Source organism: Colletotrichum navitas (assembly GCF_030913465.1).
Source record: "Colletotrichum navitas strain CBS 125086 chromosome Unknown LY79scaffold_48, whole genome shotgun sequence".
NCBI lineage: Eukaryota > Fungi > Ascomycota > Sordariomycetes > Glomerellales > Glomerellaceae > Colletotrichum > Colletotrichum navitas.
The window spans coordinates 269,507-286,392 of NW_026850594.1; the positions used below are offsets into that span (position 1 = coordinate 269,507).

At 56.0% G+C, this 16,886-nt stretch overlaps 7 protein-coding genes across 7 annotated transcripts; 3 read left to right on the forward strand and 4 right to left on the reverse strand.

Annotated features, from left to right (window-relative positions):
* Positions 1-6: 6 nt before the first annotated feature.
* On the forward strand, positions 7-1,458 carry LY79DRAFT_581360 (cellulase; the record flags this gene model as incomplete). The annotated part of the gene is made up of 3 exons (XM_060560187.1): positions 7-183; positions 324-653; positions 748-1,458. 3 exons carry the CDS (start codon positions 7-9, stop codon positions 1,456-1,458), a joined length of 1,218 nt encoding a protein of 405 aa, XP_060412145.1.
* A 105-nt stretch (positions 1,459-1,563) lies between these two features.
* Positions 1,564-3,118, reverse strand: LY79DRAFT_559696 (organic solute transporter Ostalpha-domain-containing protein). The gene is made up of 6 exons (XM_060558273.1): positions 3,096-3,118; positions 2,849-3,043; positions 2,531-2,783; positions 2,332-2,457; positions 2,121-2,270; positions 1,564-2,054 (listed from the first exon to the last, which is right to left on the reverse strand). Exons 2-6 carry the CDS (start codon positions 2,968-2,970, stop codon positions 1,644-1,646), a joined length of 1,062 nt encoding a protein of 353 aa, XP_060412146.1. The 5' UTR covers positions 2,971-3,043; positions 3,096-3,118; the 3' UTR covers positions 1,564-1,643.
* Positions 3,119-4,143: 1,025 nt separating this feature from the next.
* On the reverse strand, positions 4,144-6,045 carry LY79DRAFT_519565 (uncharacterized protein; the record flags this gene model as incomplete). The annotated part of the gene is made up of 5 exons (XM_060555154.1): positions 4,144-4,644; positions 4,729-5,001; positions 5,054-5,181; positions 5,347-5,926; positions 5,986-6,045. The coding sequence occupies 5 exons, from the start codon at positions 6,043-6,045 to the stop codon at positions 4,144-4,146; spliced, it is 1,542 nt and encodes a 513-aa protein (XP_060412147.1).
* Positions 6,046-8,220: 2,175 nt separating this feature from the next.
* On the forward strand, positions 8,221-9,408 carry LY79DRAFT_519450 (fatty acid hydroxylase superfamily protein; the record flags this gene model as incomplete). The annotated part of the gene is made up of 3 exons (XM_060555142.1): positions 8,221-8,797; positions 8,914-8,980; positions 9,072-9,408. 3 exons carry the CDS (start codon positions 8,221-8,223, stop codon positions 9,406-9,408), a joined length of 981 nt encoding a protein of 326 aa, XP_060412148.1.
* Positions 9,409-10,188: 780 nt separating this feature from the next.
* LY79DRAFT_559713 (acetyltransferase) lies at positions 10,189-11,858 on the forward strand. Its single transcript, XM_060558274.1, has 4 exons — positions 10,189-10,698; positions 10,775-10,826; positions 10,992-11,231; positions 11,327-11,858. Exons 1-4 carry the CDS (start codon positions 10,637-10,639, stop codon positions 11,666-11,668), a joined length of 696 nt encoding a protein of 231 aa, XP_060412149.1. The 5' UTR covers positions 10,189-10,636; the 3' UTR covers positions 11,669-11,858.
* A 1,243-nt stretch (positions 11,859-13,101) lies between these two features.
* Positions 13,102-13,884, reverse strand: LY79DRAFT_519443 (exonuclease; the record flags this gene model as incomplete). The annotated part of the gene is made up of 2 exons (XM_060555140.1): positions 13,102-13,183; positions 13,253-13,884. The coding sequence occupies 2 exons, from the start codon at positions 13,882-13,884 to the stop codon at positions 13,102-13,104; spliced, it is 714 nt and encodes a 237-aa protein (XP_060412150.1).
* A 1,574-nt stretch (positions 13,885-15,458) lies between these two features.
* Positions 15,459-16,886, reverse strand: LY79DRAFT_279059 (uncharacterized protein). Its single transcript, XM_060552100.1, has one exon. The coding sequence runs from the start codon at positions 16,848-16,850 to the stop codon at positions 15,684-15,686; it is 1,167 nt and encodes a 388-aa protein (XP_060412151.1). The 5' UTR covers positions 16,851-16,886; the 3' UTR covers positions 15,459-15,683.

Consider the following 16,886-nt stretch of genomic DNA (forward strand, 5'->3'; position numbering starts at 1 on the left):
GCAACGATGATGCTGCTGCCCAGGCTTTCCGGCCTGCTTTCGATCAGCCTCCTGGCCAGCGGAGCCGCCTCCGCGGCCAGCGACAAGGAGGGCTTCGTGACGGTCAACGGCACAAGATTCCAGCTCGACGGCGAGGACTTTCACTTTGCGGGCAGCAACGCCTACTACCTGCCCTTCACCAAAGTAAGCAAGCCCTCGAAAACCGCCTCTGGCTAGTTTGGGAGGGAAGGGAAGGGAAGGGAAGGGAATGGCCGGAGACGGAGACGGAGCGTGCGACCGAGAGAAAGAGAAAGGAGAACTGACGAAATGGTCTACCCGTATAGAACCAATCAGACGTCGAGGCCGGCCTGAAGGCCGCGAGGGACGCCGGCCTCAAGGTCATCCGCACCTGGGGCTTCAACGACAAGAACGCCACCTACAACCCGAACGGGCTCCCCAAGTACGGCGACGAGGGCGCCGGCGACACCGACGTCGTCTTCCAGCGGTGGAACGCCGACGGCACGTCGTCCGTCAACGTCGAGGCCCTGGACGGCGTCGTCGCCGCCGCCGAAAAGGTCGGCGTCAAGCTCGTCGTCGCGCTGACCAACAACTGGGCCGACTACGGCGGCATGGACGTGTACACCGTCAACCTCGGCGGCAAGTACCACGACGACGTGAGTCTTCTCCGCCCCTTCCTCCTCCTGTCCCCGTCCCCCTCCTCGGATGCTGAACACCCTCGGCCGTCCCCCCCCCCCCCCCCTCCTCTAGTTCTACCACGTCCCCGCCATCAAGGACGCCTACAAGCGCTACGTCACGGCCCTCGTCGCCCGGCACAAGGACTCCCCCGCCATCATGGCCTGGGAGCTCGCCAACGAGCCCCGCTGCGGCGCCGACGCCGTCCGCAACCTCCCCCGCAGCTCCGACTGCACCCCGGCCCGCCTCGGCGCCTGGATCGCCGAGATGAGCGCCCACGTCAAGTCCGTCGACCCGGACCACCTCGTCACCTGGGGCGGCGAGGGCGGCTTCGACCGCGCCTGGAACCTCGACTGGGCCTACAACGGCGCCGACGGCGGCGACTTCGACGCCGAGCTCGCCCTCCCCGACGTCGACTTCGGCGTCTTCCACTCCTACCCGGACTGGTGGTACAAGACCGTCTCCTGGACCGACACCTGGATCCGCGAGCACGCCGCCGCCGGCCGCCGCGCCGGCAAGCCCGTCGTCCACGAGGAGTACGGCTGGCTGACCCCCGCCAAGCGCTTCCAGTTCACCGGCCTCATCAACCTCACCCCGCGCACCGAGGTCCTCGCCCGCTGGCAGGCCATCGCCCTCGACGAGGGCATGCCCGACATGTACTGGCAGCTCGGCTACTCGGGCTACTCGTACGGCCGCAACCACGACGACGGCTTCACCATCTACCTGGACGACGCCGAGGCCCAGCCGCTCGTCTACGAGCACGCTGCAAAGGTCAATGCCCTGTGAGAGGAAGGAGGAGGGGAGGGCTAGGGGTTTGGCCTGGCTTGTAGGCATAACTATCGGATAGATGTAAACGCAAAGTCAATTTCGGGATATATCGCTCGTTAAAAACGTCCAAAGACAATCGTGACCGGCTTTCCGAGCTCACCGACTGCGTGTACTTCTTTCTCTCTCTCTCTCTCTCCCCCTCTCTAATATCTTCCGCCCATCTCGTAGCCCCCTTCCACCTGTCGGTATTGTGCACTTTGCCACCCCTTCTGGGCGCGCTGCTGCCGCCGCTCTTCCGCCTTCATCCGCAGCCCGAATGCGATGGCCTCAACGATCTCCGTTGGGTTCCACATCTCGACTAGCGCCCACAGCCCGCCCGGGCCACCGGAATATGTCTGGGGCGCGTACGCCTCGTGGTCGGCGGCGAGAGGCCGGCTGGCGCGGTCGCTCCCGATGACGTAGGGGCGGTACGTGTACGCGTAGTGGAAGAAGGCCGCGATGGGCAGCATCTCGAGGCAAATCAGCATAGATGGGATGCCGATGCGGAGGTCCGCCTCCGTCAGCGTCGCGGTCGGTTTCATGGCGTCGGTGTCGTGCAGAATCCAGAAGATGATCTACGGGGGAGAGGTTAGGGCTCGCGTCGGTTCGAGATGGGTACCCGGGGGAGGGGGCAGGCTTACATTCTCAAGGAAGGTTAGAGTCACCACTAATTTGAAAGACGCAAACTTGGCAATTGGTCGATGTTCTTTCAGCTGAGACTTGAGCTGCATGAAGAACCTGAGCACTGTGATGAGCGCCAGCGTGAGCGAGACGCTGCTTATGATGGACAACTTCGGGTTGTTAGCACCGGTTCAGGGTCCCGAGTAAGGATCCATGGGAACGTATGCTTACCCAGAGCTTGGCAAAGTGTGGTTTACTTGCGAACTCGCAGTATACACCCGCTCCCTGAGTGATGGCGGTCAAAATGGCCACCAACAGAGAGACGACGGGATACTGGAAGACAGCGAACCACATTTTCTGCGCGAGCGTCAGGAAACCAGATCACACGACGTCTGGGCACGGAAATGAAGGGGGGGGAAAAGCAACCCACCCTGAACCATTCGAGGCCGTTCTCCTCCCCGCTGGCCGCCTTCTTGTTCTTCACCGTGAGCGCGGCGAAGAAGACATCCCGGTGCCGCGCGCTGGGCGAGACGAACTCGCACAGCAGGAGGAAGAAGGTGCCCAGGCAGATGGACTGGACGAACTCGAGCCACGGGTGGAGGTAGACCTCAGCCGTCGGGAAGCAGACGGAGAGGAAGGAGAAGATGGACCAGAACGGGATGAGGAGCGAGATGCGCAGGATCCTGCCACTGTTAGAGAGGGGTCCTCTCGTTGCGCGCCATACGTCGGGAGGGGTACGGGTTCATACTTGATCTGCTCGTTGCTCTTGCTCAGGTGCGTTGCGTGGAGGAACATCAGGGAGAAGATGATGAGGCAGGACGCGGCGGTGAAGCTGCCGGACAGGATCATGTTGAACGTGTGGAAGGACATGCTGCCGAATAAGGGTTGAGACGCATCTAGGGGTTGGGTACGACGTTAGTCTTTGATGCCATCGGTATGGGATCTGGGATCCATCAGCTGCACCAACTTTCTGTGAGGGAGATTTCTGGGCAAACATCTTTGGCCGAGTCGCCATCGGCTCTGGCCTGGAGTAACGCATTCATCGCTGTCGGGTGTCGATTGTTGACTTGGGTGGTTGAATCAGACTGATGAGGCTGGAAGCACCATGTTTGGAGAGTCGAGCAGGTGCATTTATTCTTATTCGTCTTCGCCCCGTCCACAGGCAGAAGCGTAGTGTAGAGTCATTTCGGGTCTTTCACACCGTCGATCACACGAGTAGTTGAATCCTTTGGTGCTTGTTGGCGGGCTATGAATGCGACCAAGCGACAACTCCTACAAGCCACAACCCAGCCATCCAAGGTGGGAGCCAATGATGCTCGACGGTCCGAATCCATGTCCTCATGAGCTCGCAAAGGCGCGCCTGAAAAAGATCTTTTGTATTGCGCCCCCTGTCCATCTTGTTGGTAGCTGACTCCATCCCCCCAGCATAGGGCAGACCATGACGGTCGAATTGGTTTCCCCAACCGCGACGGTGGACCCTAAAATCGATTTCCTTAACCGCAGCGGTGGACCCTCGAATGCATTTCCCCATGCGGTATCACTTGTCTATCTGGTTGGCGGCTGAGCCCCAATCGACCCAGTATTCGAGGACCGTCGAATCAGTTCCCCCATGCGGTATAGAGGGTGGCTTGTACCGGCACGCAAATGCCGTATTGATTGACGCGAACCCACCAGTGGGCGGGCCTTCGCCTTGAAAGGCAGGTCAGCACTAACCTACGTCGAAACAAGCTTCGCTGTCCCCCGAACCCACTGATGCCAGGCTTTCGATTTGCTTGCGGGAGCCCAACAGAACGATAGTCTTGGGACCGTTTAGCCGTTTTGCGACGATTGGGGCTGACGCTTGCTGCCCTAGTGGGAAGATCGTAGACCAGCCAATAGGGCTGTGGGTGAACTGGTGCACCGAAGCGTAGCAGAACCTGAGGCTGTGCGCCATCATCCACCGATTAGTCGGCCATCAATGGAACAACGAACAACACAACGGAGGCAACCGACGACTGCCTGTTCTTGGGTCATTGCTTGTGGCATCTCAGATACGGTTCGTCGTCATGGCATGCGACCGTTCGGCCCGGCTTTAGTCACGATACATGGCAAGTAACCTTCGCTGTTATCCATGTCATCAACCGGAATGCCCTTCAACGCCTCCGAGGGAAAAAATTTAGCCAATCCCGGCCGCGGCTCGAGAGCCGCCATTATCCCCTGCTCCGTCCCTATTCGCAGCAGCACCTCCCTCGCCGCCACCCGCAAATGGGTCGGCGTCGTCGGGAAGATGTACACATGGGTAAGCGGCCATATCAGCCGGACGGCATCATGATAGGCAGCCAGCGAGGTCGAGTCCGCCCTAGGCGCCTTGCAGTCCAGAGACGTCGGAATGGTGTTGAAGATGTCCCGGCTCGACGCCGCAATAACTTGCAGGCAAAGTTCTCTACGCGACTGCAGTGCTTCGTGGCTGAAAGGGCAGTCGGGCGCGTGTTCGACGAGATTGGCCAGGAGGATCATCATGTGATGGACCTTGATTTGCGCGCTGCGCCATGAGTTCCAGAAGTACTCGAACGTGGGCGCGGGTCCCTCTTGATCTTCGGGGGCCGTTTGCATCCATTCCGACATGGTGAGCTCTGTCTTGGGTCCTACTGGATGTTGAAGCGCCGCTTGCATCCATTCCGACATGGTGAGCTCTGCGTGGTTGAACTCGGACAGGAGCGGCTCATACGCAGCGACGGCCCGCTGCGTGTCCCCGCTGCGGACGAGGGGTATCAGTCTGGATAACAGAGAACACGTCGAGGAGATGGACCGCCCGATTCGCAGCAAAAAAGCCTCAAGGGGATGCATAGTCTGTTCTAGGATGTTGAGCCAGTGGTCGAATTCCGGGGGGCAAGGCGTGTTTGTGAGGGTGTACTGTATTTGCTGGTGTGGTGTGAGTGAAAAGAATGCCAAAAGACTCGCTGGGCTGGCTTACAAGCATGTTGTGCATGAGCCAGAAAATTTGCCGACCCCTTGGTGTGTACAGCTGGCGGTCGCCTCTTGCGCGAAGGAGGCTCAATATTCCTTGGCCGTGGATATGCCAGGGAGATTCGGGAGCGAACCCTCGTTCCTTGGTTGTTAGGAAGGACCGCCGACGCCCCACGTCGCCCATTATCAGCTGCCAAAAGAAAACCTGTAAGTGCTTGCCCAAAAAAGAAAAAAAGAAAGAGAAAAAAAAACTATTTCGTTTGGCCTTGGCAGGTCAATATGATGATGAGTCCTGCGGACTTGCCTCGTAGTTCCCGAGCATCCAGACTGCCGTGATTGTGGAATCGGATTTGTGCGCCTTGGTACTCATGATGGCCTCCTGCACCGATGCCAAGGCGCTACCCAGAAGTTTGGAAAGCTCGCGGTAGTCCGTTTTCGATTTGAAGCGGTTGATCATGTATGCCCTGGCGAAGACTTGGCCAGCAAGAGCGAGACAGTGGTCGGGCTGAACACGGCTGAACATTCCCGGGAGGAAGTCCAAACTTGGATAGAAGCTGATTACGAGCGGTATAGCCTCAGCCGTCCAGTGTTGATGGACGGATCGCAGAAGAGGCAGGGGAGGCGTACCGGCAGACTGGTATCTCGAGGCGTCTGATTGCTGGGACGACGCGGGCGACGCCGGCGAACCGGACGCAAAGGCAACCGCCTCCAAAGCCGGCGGCGAAGACACCGGGTGGGTCTGTTGCTGCTTCCTCCGTCTCCGGTCCCCGAACGTCGCGGAATCGGTGTGCCGGAAGCGCAGCTCGTCGTCGTCGCGGTACCCGGGACACTGGACCCCATACTTGACGCACCTCTGACATTGAGGCCTGGCTAGATCGCACTGTTGGCGGTTAGCTGCACCGGATACAAAAGAAGGGGGTCCTGCAGGTGTTTCCTCACCTTGACCCTCCTCTGGCGACAGAGGTGGCAGTTGGGACTAGGTTTCCCGATGTTGGGCATGTTGTGCTGGGCTTGTTCACGCGGCTGGTTTGGAACAGGGCTGTCGTCAATAGCCTTTGGGACTTGGCCAGATAGGGCACGAGTTCGGGTATGCAACTATGATGTTCTTGGCCGCCGTCCCAAGATGATGCCATCGGCCGACGACAAGCATGAAGTCAAGTTCGTTGCGCTGGTGCCGGAGGCCGCTGTAAGACGATTTGTCATCTGTACCGAGTTTCCCAGATGGGTTAGGCAGCAAGCAGCCTCACGGATAAGATTACAAGACTGGGTGAGCGCTGCTCGAGGTGCTCACAGGTCTCATTTACGCCGTCGCTTGAGCGACGAAGCCATGGGGTAATTGAAACTATGGCTTGCCATAGCAGCGGCGCTGTGAGGATGGGATTCATTGTCCCGCGACATCATGGAGTTTGTTGGCTGGATGCGATGTTCCGAGCTTGGCTTTAGAGAGGAAGGACGTGCCAAGCCTTCAAGGAGCGATACGAATACGGGGAGAAGCCCCATGCCGTGGCGTATGATTGGGCGGTGGTTTCAGTGCAATAACGCCCGTGGCGCATGGAGCAAGCCGAAGAGCATATGGAGTTAAGACATGGCCGAGTCCCGTCGACGGCGACAACCCCGATCGCCGAGAAGAGAGCGAGCGCATTTGGTTTGCAGACCGGAGACGTCATGTAGCTGGAACAGACAAGCGCGACGATCCCAAGAAAATCCAGATGGCAGAAAAGGATAACGCACGCATAGACCGAAGGGGTGGCGAGCATGGGAAGGAAAATGGCACCATGGATATGACGGATGGTTCGACTGGAATCTCAAGAACCCGAGCAGCCCGCCCCTACCCTTTCCATGCGCACGCGCCAAATTTACCTGTGGGGCTCCGTCTTCGGAGAGCACGACACACCGATTTGCCGACATCTCGGAGGGGAAGGAGCTGTGTTGACATTACGGTACACTATCGGTAGGGACCTCGGTAGGTAAGGTAAGTGAGAAGGAGGAAGGAGGAAGGAGGGGAGGGGGAGAGATACGTACCCGCCCATCATCAGTAAGTGGAAGGAAGAGGGAAGGAATTGGAAGCAACTCACTGCAGCCCAACAAGTTTTTTGGAGAGAGGGGTAGGGATGAAGTCACAGGCCAATAAGCGCAGCGAATTGACAGTACGGTAAATCAACGGAGATCAACGGGCAGCACTGACCGAGATTGGCAAATTGGATCGAGGCAAGAGCGCCGCCGCTGCCCTGCCCTGCCTGGCCACACGCGACAGATAAGCTATCTGGTAGTAGTCACCTAGTGTACCTGACGTCGCTCGTGTCGCCCATGCCATGCGACTATGTCACTCATGTCACTCTGTCCTGCTTGACACCTTTTGGCACCGGCAGAGCACGCCACATCACCGCCTCTCAAATGACATCGGTACCTCGGTGCACGTACCCAGGTACATACAAACACAAGGTCCGCTATCTCACGGTTTCCACCCACCCAGGGAACGAGGTGTGTCTGTGACTGGCTGGATGATTCATCCGGCCCCATTCTAGATGTACAGATGAAGTTTAGCGGCGTGTGCAATCAATCGCTTCGCCCCTGGTTTGGTGGTCCCCTTTTTTTTTTTTCCTTTTTTTTTTTTTTTCCCTTTCCCGTCCCTCTCTGGATTTTTCTACATTGTTACCTCAGGTTACTATTTGCGCGCTGCAATTGACTCAGTACCTCCCTCGTTACCATTCGCGCCCACGCACAAGAGCGGCAAAGCACAGCGCTGCACTCCGCTGTATCCTGGCAGCTCCAGCACCAACCAACCAACCTGCCCGTCGGACCGAATAATGCTCGGCTTGGCTCAGCACAAGAGTGACAAGCAGCCTTGACTAATCTGGATGGAGCAACCGAAAGCCAGGGTAGAAAAAATGGCCCTCGTCAGTTTCGCCCCTGACATGACCTGACCTAAACCCGAACGCCGCGAGCGCAACTCCATTGCAACATCTCACGGATTGGAATCCTCCCCCTAAAGACAGGCTTTCACACCTCTTTCAACTACATCGCAACCTCATCCGACTCGACTCGACTCCCACCCACCCCCGTTGCAAGACCGCGAAACCCAAAGAGCGGGAGCGAGAGCGAGAGAGTGTGTGTGTGTGCGAGAGAGAGTGAGAGAGAGAGAGAGAGTGAGAGAGAACTTCCTGCTCGCCCACCATGGACGTCGCTCTCGAAATCCTCGATCCCCTCGTCTTGGACAAGGCCTACGCCTACTTCGTCCCCGCGCCCAGCGCCGCTTCTCCCAACGCGACCGGCGCCGCCTTCGTCTCCTCGTCAGACTGGAACTCGTCCACGACCGCCTTGTCACCCCTCTCGTACGGCTCCGCATGGCCGCGCGACAGCATCCTGCGCCAATGCATCTCCCTCCTCATCATCACCCAGATCGGCGCCTCGATGCTCTACTGGATCTTCAGCGCCCTCTCCTACTACTTTATCTTCGACCGCCGTCTCGAGTACCACCCGCGCTTCCTCAAGAACCAGATCCGCCAGGAAATCATCTCCTCCATGAAGGCTGTCCCAGTCATTAACGTCCTTACTCTGCCCTTCTTCCTCGCCGAGGTCCGTGGCAAGAGCCTGCTCTATTCCCGCGTCGACGAGTACGGCATTCAGTGGATGGCTGTTTCCGCCCTTCTGTTCATAGTTTGGAACGACATTACCATCTACTGGATTCACCGCCTCGAGCACCACCCTTCCGTTTACAAGTACATTCACAAGCCACACCACAAGTGGATTGGTAAGTCCATCACTAGCCCAACATGGTTTAACGTGCTTTTCTCTTTTTCTTCCTTCTTCCTGTCCCCTTCTGCCATGCTATTGCTTCAAGTGACTGACATGCCATGTTTCCCATAGTTCCTACGCCCTGGGCTGCGCTCGCCTTCCATCCCGTTGACGGATTTGTCCAGTCCCTGCCATACCAGTGAGTCAGCCCGCCCTCGAAAAATGTCGCCAGTTGAGTGTCGATTGGGGTCGCCACGCCTGATATCTCACCCGTACTGACATGTCGCCAGCATCTTTGTTTTCCTCTGTCCCGTGCAGAAGTACCTCTACCTATGCCTGTTCGTCCTTGTCCAGATCTGGACCATCCTCATCCACGACGGCGACATGATTTCCGGCCACTGGCTCGAGAAGTACATCAACAGCCCCGCCCACCACACCCTGCACCACATGTACTTCACTGTCAACTACGGCCAGTACTTCACCTGGGCCGATAACTACTTCGACTCCCACCGCGCGCCTCAGCCCGAGCTGGACCCCCTCCACGAAGCCCTCAACGTCATGCGCGAAAAGGGGCTGGTGGATGACAAGGGCAACCCAATCCCGCAGGATACCAAGAAGCATCAGTGAGAAGGGGCGAGATGCGCGATCATTGGATTCTCTTGTTTTTGTCTGAAGAGCGGGCGGGTTATTAGCGTTGGCGGGCTTTGGACGACGAACCATTGACCGAGAAAAAGCATGGCGGCACGGCGAAATGTTGACGTTGAGATGAAATTTTCATTTCACTCGGTGGCTGGGCCAAGAGAGCCTCGGCCTTTCTTCTCATCCACCATAGGAGTTCCCGGTGGACATTTTTCCCCTCTCACAAAAATTCATGGCGAAGGAAGCATAGCATACTACCATAATCGTAATTCATCCGAGAACATACAGGTTATTGACCATCCATTTTACGAGGTGCATCTGCATCATCAAGCAAAGTGAAATGCGTAGTAATGGCGGTCTCACGTGAGGTTGCACGCGCCTAACCGCATATGATCGCAAGAGCAACTCAAAAGTGCTGCAAAGTAAAACCAATCTGCGTAACTTTTTGTCTTTTCGAACCCGTCTCACTCACGGTCTCAATGAGATGAGAGTGGCCTCAGCGCCTCCCTTTCGCCTCATCTCACACACGCCCGCAGTGACGCCCCCTCCAGTGGCCAATTGATTTTTTTGCCTTTCTCGATTCTTTGGATGCCACCCAAAGCCAAGGTTCAGCACACTTTAGGCTGTCGTTCAAAGTCAGCTACCCCCCCTATTGATTGATTAGCCATCGGTAGGCTTTATTTACCCTTTACCGTTTCCCCCCCCCGTCATTCCGAGACCTCACTCTCCGGCGCCAGCTCGACCGGGACGCCGGGACGCAGCGCACCGGGGTCGCCCCCCCCCCCCCCTTTTCTGGCGCTCGCTCGCCTCCGCCACCGAACATGGACGATCGCTCTCGGTTCTCGGCGACGGGTCATGCAGCAGCGTAACGGCGAGGGGGACGGAAGAACCCCTCCTCCCCCCTCCCCGCCATTCCTTTCGTGGAAAGTGTATGCCGTCTGCGATCTTATCTTCTTGCCGATAATCTACCCCGCAGGAAACCGACCACCCGAATCGAGGCAGGCGGTGGAGTCGGCCGTCGTCGTCGAACACGGATGACGTCTCCGGGGTGCCGCTGCTCCTCGCATAGGCACTATTCAATATAGAGGAAGCGAAGACTCCCGTCCTGGGGAACTACGAGACTCGTTCATATACATCCCGCCGATTGCTCAATCGAGACCGAGTGGCTCTTTTTATCTCATATTGCAACCGCGCCTTATACCTCCCCCCAGAGAACATGCCGATTCGTGTGACGGACCTCACGGAGGCGGATATCCCAGGGGCCGTGAAAGCCGTACAGTACGTAGCGCACCTTTACCATCGACAACGTTGCAGCCGGCTCGTATTCTTACAAAAAACGAAATGCGGTCAAAAGGCAGGCTTTCAGTGGAGACCCGTACAACGTCTGGGTCTACGACCAGTCCAAGGTGAGTGTTCTTTTTTTATCTTATTTTTGTGCCGTCGGCGGCTGTCCCGTGCGGTCGAACACATGACCCACGACAACCAACCGCTGAATATCTGGCCGGAGTGCTCGAAAGGGTCCGAGGGGAAGGGGAAAACATCTCGCTGAAACATCGCCACCCGTCATCCAGTTCAGTTCCGAAAGGAATTATGCCTCGCTCGCGCTCCGCATGCGCTGGGGCATGCGCAACGGCATCTTCCACGTCGCCAAGGAGGAGGGAAGCGACGAGGTGCTGGGCGTGGCCATGTGGCTGCCGCCTAAGCCCGCGGGGGCGCCGCCGACGTGGACCGACTGGCTCGAGGGCTGGCGTCTGTGGCTCGGCCAGGTCAACTACAACCTGTGGTACGGCCGGGGAGGGTTGAACGTCAGGGTACGTCCGTCACGCCCCGTCCCTCCCCTCGTCGATATCGTCCCCTTCCAATACCCCTGACGAAGGGGGGAGCTGACGAGTCCTCCCTGAATAAGAGATACTACATCTGGAAAGATGCGCAGGCGAAAGCCCAGCGGGACCTCTGGACCGACCCGCGGGGCTACTACTTCCTTAACATCATGGTCGTCCTGCCCGATGCGCAGGGGAAGGGCGTGGGGACCGCGATGATGAAGGCCGTGACGGGCCGGGCCGACGCCGAAGGGGTGAAGTGCTACCTCGAGTCCAGCAGGGATGTGCCCAATACGGCCATCTACGGGCGGTGGGGGTTCGTCGTCCAGAGGGACATGGTCTGTGACGACGCTGGCGACGCGATCCGGCTGTTCAGCATGATCCGGGAGCCCGGCGCCGCGCCCGGGGATGGGAGGGGGCGGTCGTGAAGAAAAAAAAATGCAAGGCTGTTGCGCAACAACCAGCCCATGATGATGTGTGAGGGGCGAGTTCGAAGGAGACAATAAGAGTATCTAGCCAACGGTATGATATATACCAGATACTAGACCAATTCCGTCCGCTCATATTCAAACGTCAATATCACTGGGTCTGTTACCGATGGTGGCCGGTTTGCAACGTGTACCAGTCTTGCCCTGGGCCCAGTCGCAGTCACCCTCACTTACGTGACAGATGCCAAAACCACCATCACAACCAGAGACATAAAGTTGCCTCCATGGCCCCAGATTACTCAAGGTTGCCCTCCGAAGTGACCTTCCACGTGCGGTGGGTTCTTAACCGGTTCTGGAGACGACAATGATGGGGATCTTCCTATTGTGACCCCGACCCAGACTACAACATCCCCCTTACCCATATACACTGACGAATTCCGTGAGTCAACCCGCCTTCAACTCCTACGACTAATAATTAACTTGAATTTTTTCTACTAGCGCCTGCCGACATTGTGCCCATCACCGAGCCTCTCGACAATCAGTGCTCTGGAGGACATTGCACTGGAAACACCGAGGACAATTCCATCGTAGTCAAATGTGATGAGTTATGGTTCCATAATGTCAGCCGGTGCATGGTCGAAATCGCCGCGAAATTGTACATACTGACGAAAACATGGCTAGTTTTGCATCAACACTGAGAGATTTGAAGGTATATGGCTGGAAACTCATCCTTTCACCAAGCATCATCGGGCCGTACGATTAGCCCCCCACTCCCACCTCGTCCGGTGTTTCTGTTTCCTAACTCCAGAGCAGGCTTCCGCCTCCGGTAAACTTTGGCTTCGATGACTGGGACATCGTCGGCCCGCCCCCGATCCTGCCTCCCTGGTTACTACTGTGTACCGAGGCCGACAGGGAGCCCCTCGGGTTTTGGAGATCCCGTCAACAGGCCCGTGACCACCTCAACGACGATAGCCAAACCAGCGACAACAGCGCCGCCTGCCACTCCCGCGGCCACGAAAGAGCCCGAGCCCGAACCGCCTGTGGTTCCCTCTGCTGACTGCTACTACTGGCGGGTGAAAGCACGACGCATGGTCTACTCTTCCTTTCCCGCTGATTGGTCTCGGTAGGGATAGAATCTTGCTCTACACCTTTGAGATTTATAACATGGTCGGCTGGGCCAACGACGGCGGCGACAAGCTCCGACACGAGAGGCCTAGTGTTCGCGGCAATGTTCGCACTAGTTCACGCATTCATTTGCTGAAAGTAGTCTGAATCTAAGGCATGCCATGGTAACATTGCTCGGTTGGTGTAACGGACGGGACACCATTTTTACCATCTTTCCAAGAGTTACTGCCTAGTTCACTTGTAGCTGAGTGGAAAAAAGAACCATACATAAGCAGCGTCAAAACAAAAGCACAGTTCTTGATATGCCTCTAGTCCCAGTCGGGAGGCGATTTCGGCCAAATTGCCCAGTCCACCACATCCTCCCACCTCAATGTTTCGTCGTAGTCGTCCCTGAATTCATAGTCCCAGTTGGGAGGCGATTTCGGCCAAATATTTTCCCAGTTCACTACATCCTCCCACCTCAAGCTGCCTTGGGGAAGCCTTGCAGGTAGTCTGCTTCTAGGTCGATGGCGCGTCTGCTTGCTGCCCCGGATTTTTTTCTTGAAGAAAGCCTTTCTCGCTGCGTTAGCCCAGTGTCTCAGCTTGTCTGGCTCTCGGGCACATAGCAGCACCACCTCTCTCGTTGCAAGAGCATCTTCCAAAGCATCGTGAACTCCACACCCACCCGTTTGGGAGGGTTTGCGAATCTGGATTCCTAGGAGCTCGTCGCAGAGCGTCATCAGGCCCCATCTCTTTCGAATCTTCAAATCCTTCCCCAGCACGGCTTCGGCAGTAACGATAGCCGAGTCGATGATTCTCGAGTGAGAAGCGTGCAATACCTTCAAGTCGTTGTAGACAGATTGTCCGATGAGAATTGTCTCTCTATCAGCGAATCGCCAAAGCTCAGCACGAGCGGCTTCCCAGCCATGCAGGACCTTGTTTTCTGCAACGGCCTCCTGCATACTAACAGCGCTTATACCGGTGATATCCTCACGCCAGTCTATAATAGGCCTTGAGGGGTTGACAAGACAGCTCTGCAATATCTTGCCTGACAGAAAGTCGATCATTGTTATCTGAATCAGCTCATTCTCTCCCTTGAAAGTGCCGCCCATCTCACAGTCTAGCACGATGGCCGCAGTCTTAGGAGCTGACGGGTTTGTGTCGGGACATGGGAGATCGGTTCTGGATTTTCGGTCGTGGTCATTCTGGATTCCAGTGCCGGTTGGCAGGCTGTACCCTTCTTTCCGGAGGCGCTCCTCTGAATGGCAAAGTTCTGAGAGTCGAAATCTGATGACATTTAGTTCGGCAGCGGAAAGGATTGTGTACGCGATATTTCGGTAAGTGAGAGACGGCGTTGCCGCGGACGAAGGCGGCTCACTGGCTATGGTCATTTTCTGGGTAGCCTTGGGAGGGTGTTTCATCTGAGCATGTTGATTCTTTGCAATTTCTGTACGAAAACCCTTCTGACAATGAGCGCATTCGTGCTCTTTGGATAGTGTAATGGGCGACATGTTGGTGCGAGGCGCTTCTGGCTAAGGATCATGAAGGTGAGCGCAAGAGCAGGAACTTTCGGACTGTTGCGTCGCACTTGGCATGAAATGGCGCTGTGGTTACATTTATTTAGGCGATTTTCGTTTTCTGCCGCCCATTACGATATCCAGCGCAAATCCGCGGGAAGGGAGAGTTAGCATCAACAACCTTATCAGAAGCGCTACAATCGAACTACCAATCAGGCTGCTTTCGCCACGCAATCGTTCCAGCAGGGGGACAGTAGGACGAACCATAATGGGAAACTGTGATAAGGGAAAACTGACTATGTATTGGTTTAGCAGGCAAGGAAAGTTAGCATCAAAAACCTCGTCAGAAGCGCTACTATCGAACTACCAATCAGGCTGCTTTCGCCACGCAATCATCCCAGCAGGAAGACAACAGGACATATCATAACGGCGAACTGTGATGATGGCATACCAGCTATCGGTCGCGTGTGATAGATTCGGTTTCAAGGAATCTCCGTTCTACTGACCAGGGCTTCAGCTCAACAGGTTCAATCTCTGCCTGGGCATAAGGTGGTTTCATAGGGGGACAGACACTGTGGTAGTAGCGAAAGAGCCAGGATGAGACTGCAATATATCTGACTGATGAAGGCTTAGCAGACACCTCTTTCCTGGCTGACATAGCAAGATTAGTCCACCTCATTTGTAACTCTTGCATTTTAGAGGGCCTCTGGCGCCAGCATCTCGGGGTATAAGCCTACGATGAGCAGCCCCAGTTCTGTATGATCGTGGCACGTTTAACTAGGACTAGACCCTTTCCAGCCTTTTGATCGATCTAAACGCCGACGTTGACCCCCTTCCTTACCAGAAGACAAGCGCACTTTTCCACCCGGGCAACTGACAACGGCAACGGAGGGGAAGTCTATAAAGTGGCTCGTTAACCAGCCATAGGCTATTTGGGTTATCATTGCCGCTGGTACATTTGTGGTATTGTTATCTGGAGTCACCGTGGAGCTTGACTTTTACAACATCAGTGACTTGCAGAAGCAGAGTTAGGAGTGTCAGACCCCTGGAAGTCTCCCTGGCTCGGTCCAAAATATTGGCCCTCGGAAACAATACTCGACTTGGCAAATCTTGACTGTTACCGATTCAGCGACATCTTTCAACAGGAACAAGTTTCACGCCGGAAGAGACGTTTGAGAGAATCTGAATCTCGATGTAGTGCAAGTGTCGTCAATTTATTAAGGTACGATCTATCGATATCCAAGCTGAGCCCCGACGGTCACTTGGTCTTAAAATTACATGAAAGGATTGAGATGTCGAAGATCAAACAAACTTCATCGTAGAAGCTACTGAAACTATGAGCTCACACATCAAAGCAACTTTTGCATCGCCGACAGAGAAACAGCCAACGACAACTACTTGGCTGCCGTAACAGCAAACGGGTTCGCTGTGAACGTCCCGTTGGGGTCAGCCTTGGCCCTCGCCCTGCCGATTCTCTTGTACTTCTCTTCATCCTCGTAGTACCACTGCCAAACCTTCTTGTCGCCGAGGTTCCAGTCGCCGTAAGAGCCCCACAGAAGGCGCTTATCTTGCTTGCTGAACGGGCTGGTGGGTCCATTCATGAGAGAGTCGTTCTTAGCCTGCCAATCCTGGGCGATCTCCCTCGACTCGTCGTCGTCCTGATGGAAGCAATCGAGTACTTGGACGACGGTGCTGTCTCTCCAGCTGTACGAGGTGCCATTGTCCTTGTTGAGGTTGAACATGGAATGATCTCCCCCGAAGCACTGGATCTGTACTGCAAGCTTGCACCTCTGATACAGCTCAAACTCCTTGTCGCCTTTGTGGCCCTCAATTGCCGACTTTGGGTTGTAGATAAGGTCGATGCGATCAACTGCTGCCTGAACCCAGTTGTCTTTGACGAGAGTTCTCGAGCTAGTTGCGTACGCCCGCTTTTCATAGGGGAGTTCGAACTCGCGTTCCTTTGGAAAGATCCATTGACCAGTCATGTCGGCCATCTCCATGTCAAGCCTCTTGTATTGAAGCGCGATTCCTTTGAGGTTTCTGAACTTGCTGAACCAGGCATCAACGCTGTCGTCGTATCTGTCCGTCTTGCTGGTTGGGCACCATTGAGCATAAAGGATGATAGCAGCCGGAAATTTACCCTCGAGGAAGTTTGCGATATCTTCTCCAATCTGGGCGTTGATCAACTGCTGCATCTTGCTCCATTCTTTGCCGTCCTGTAGCTCTTTGAACATCGTCGCAATGGGGAAGTCTTGGCTAAGAACGCTGATACAGAGATCGAAGCCACGCGGTACGGAAGGGTCGTCAGCCATCTCAGCGACAGCGTTGAGAAGTGTACTGAGCAACTCCTTGTTGTACAGCCAAAGGGCTTTGATGCCCTGTGGGTTCCTGGAGCCATTGCTGCCAGGGGCGTCGGTGATGTAGCTCTGGGACTTGTAGACCTCAATGATGTAGTGGGTGATGATGCCGAAGTTGCCAGGACTGCCGCCGAGGATGGCCCAGAAGAGCTCCGGGTCGCTTGCCTTGCTGATGTCTCGAATGTCGCCATCGTGACAGACCATGGTAATAGTTCTGATGTGGTCGCCGAAGAGTCCAAA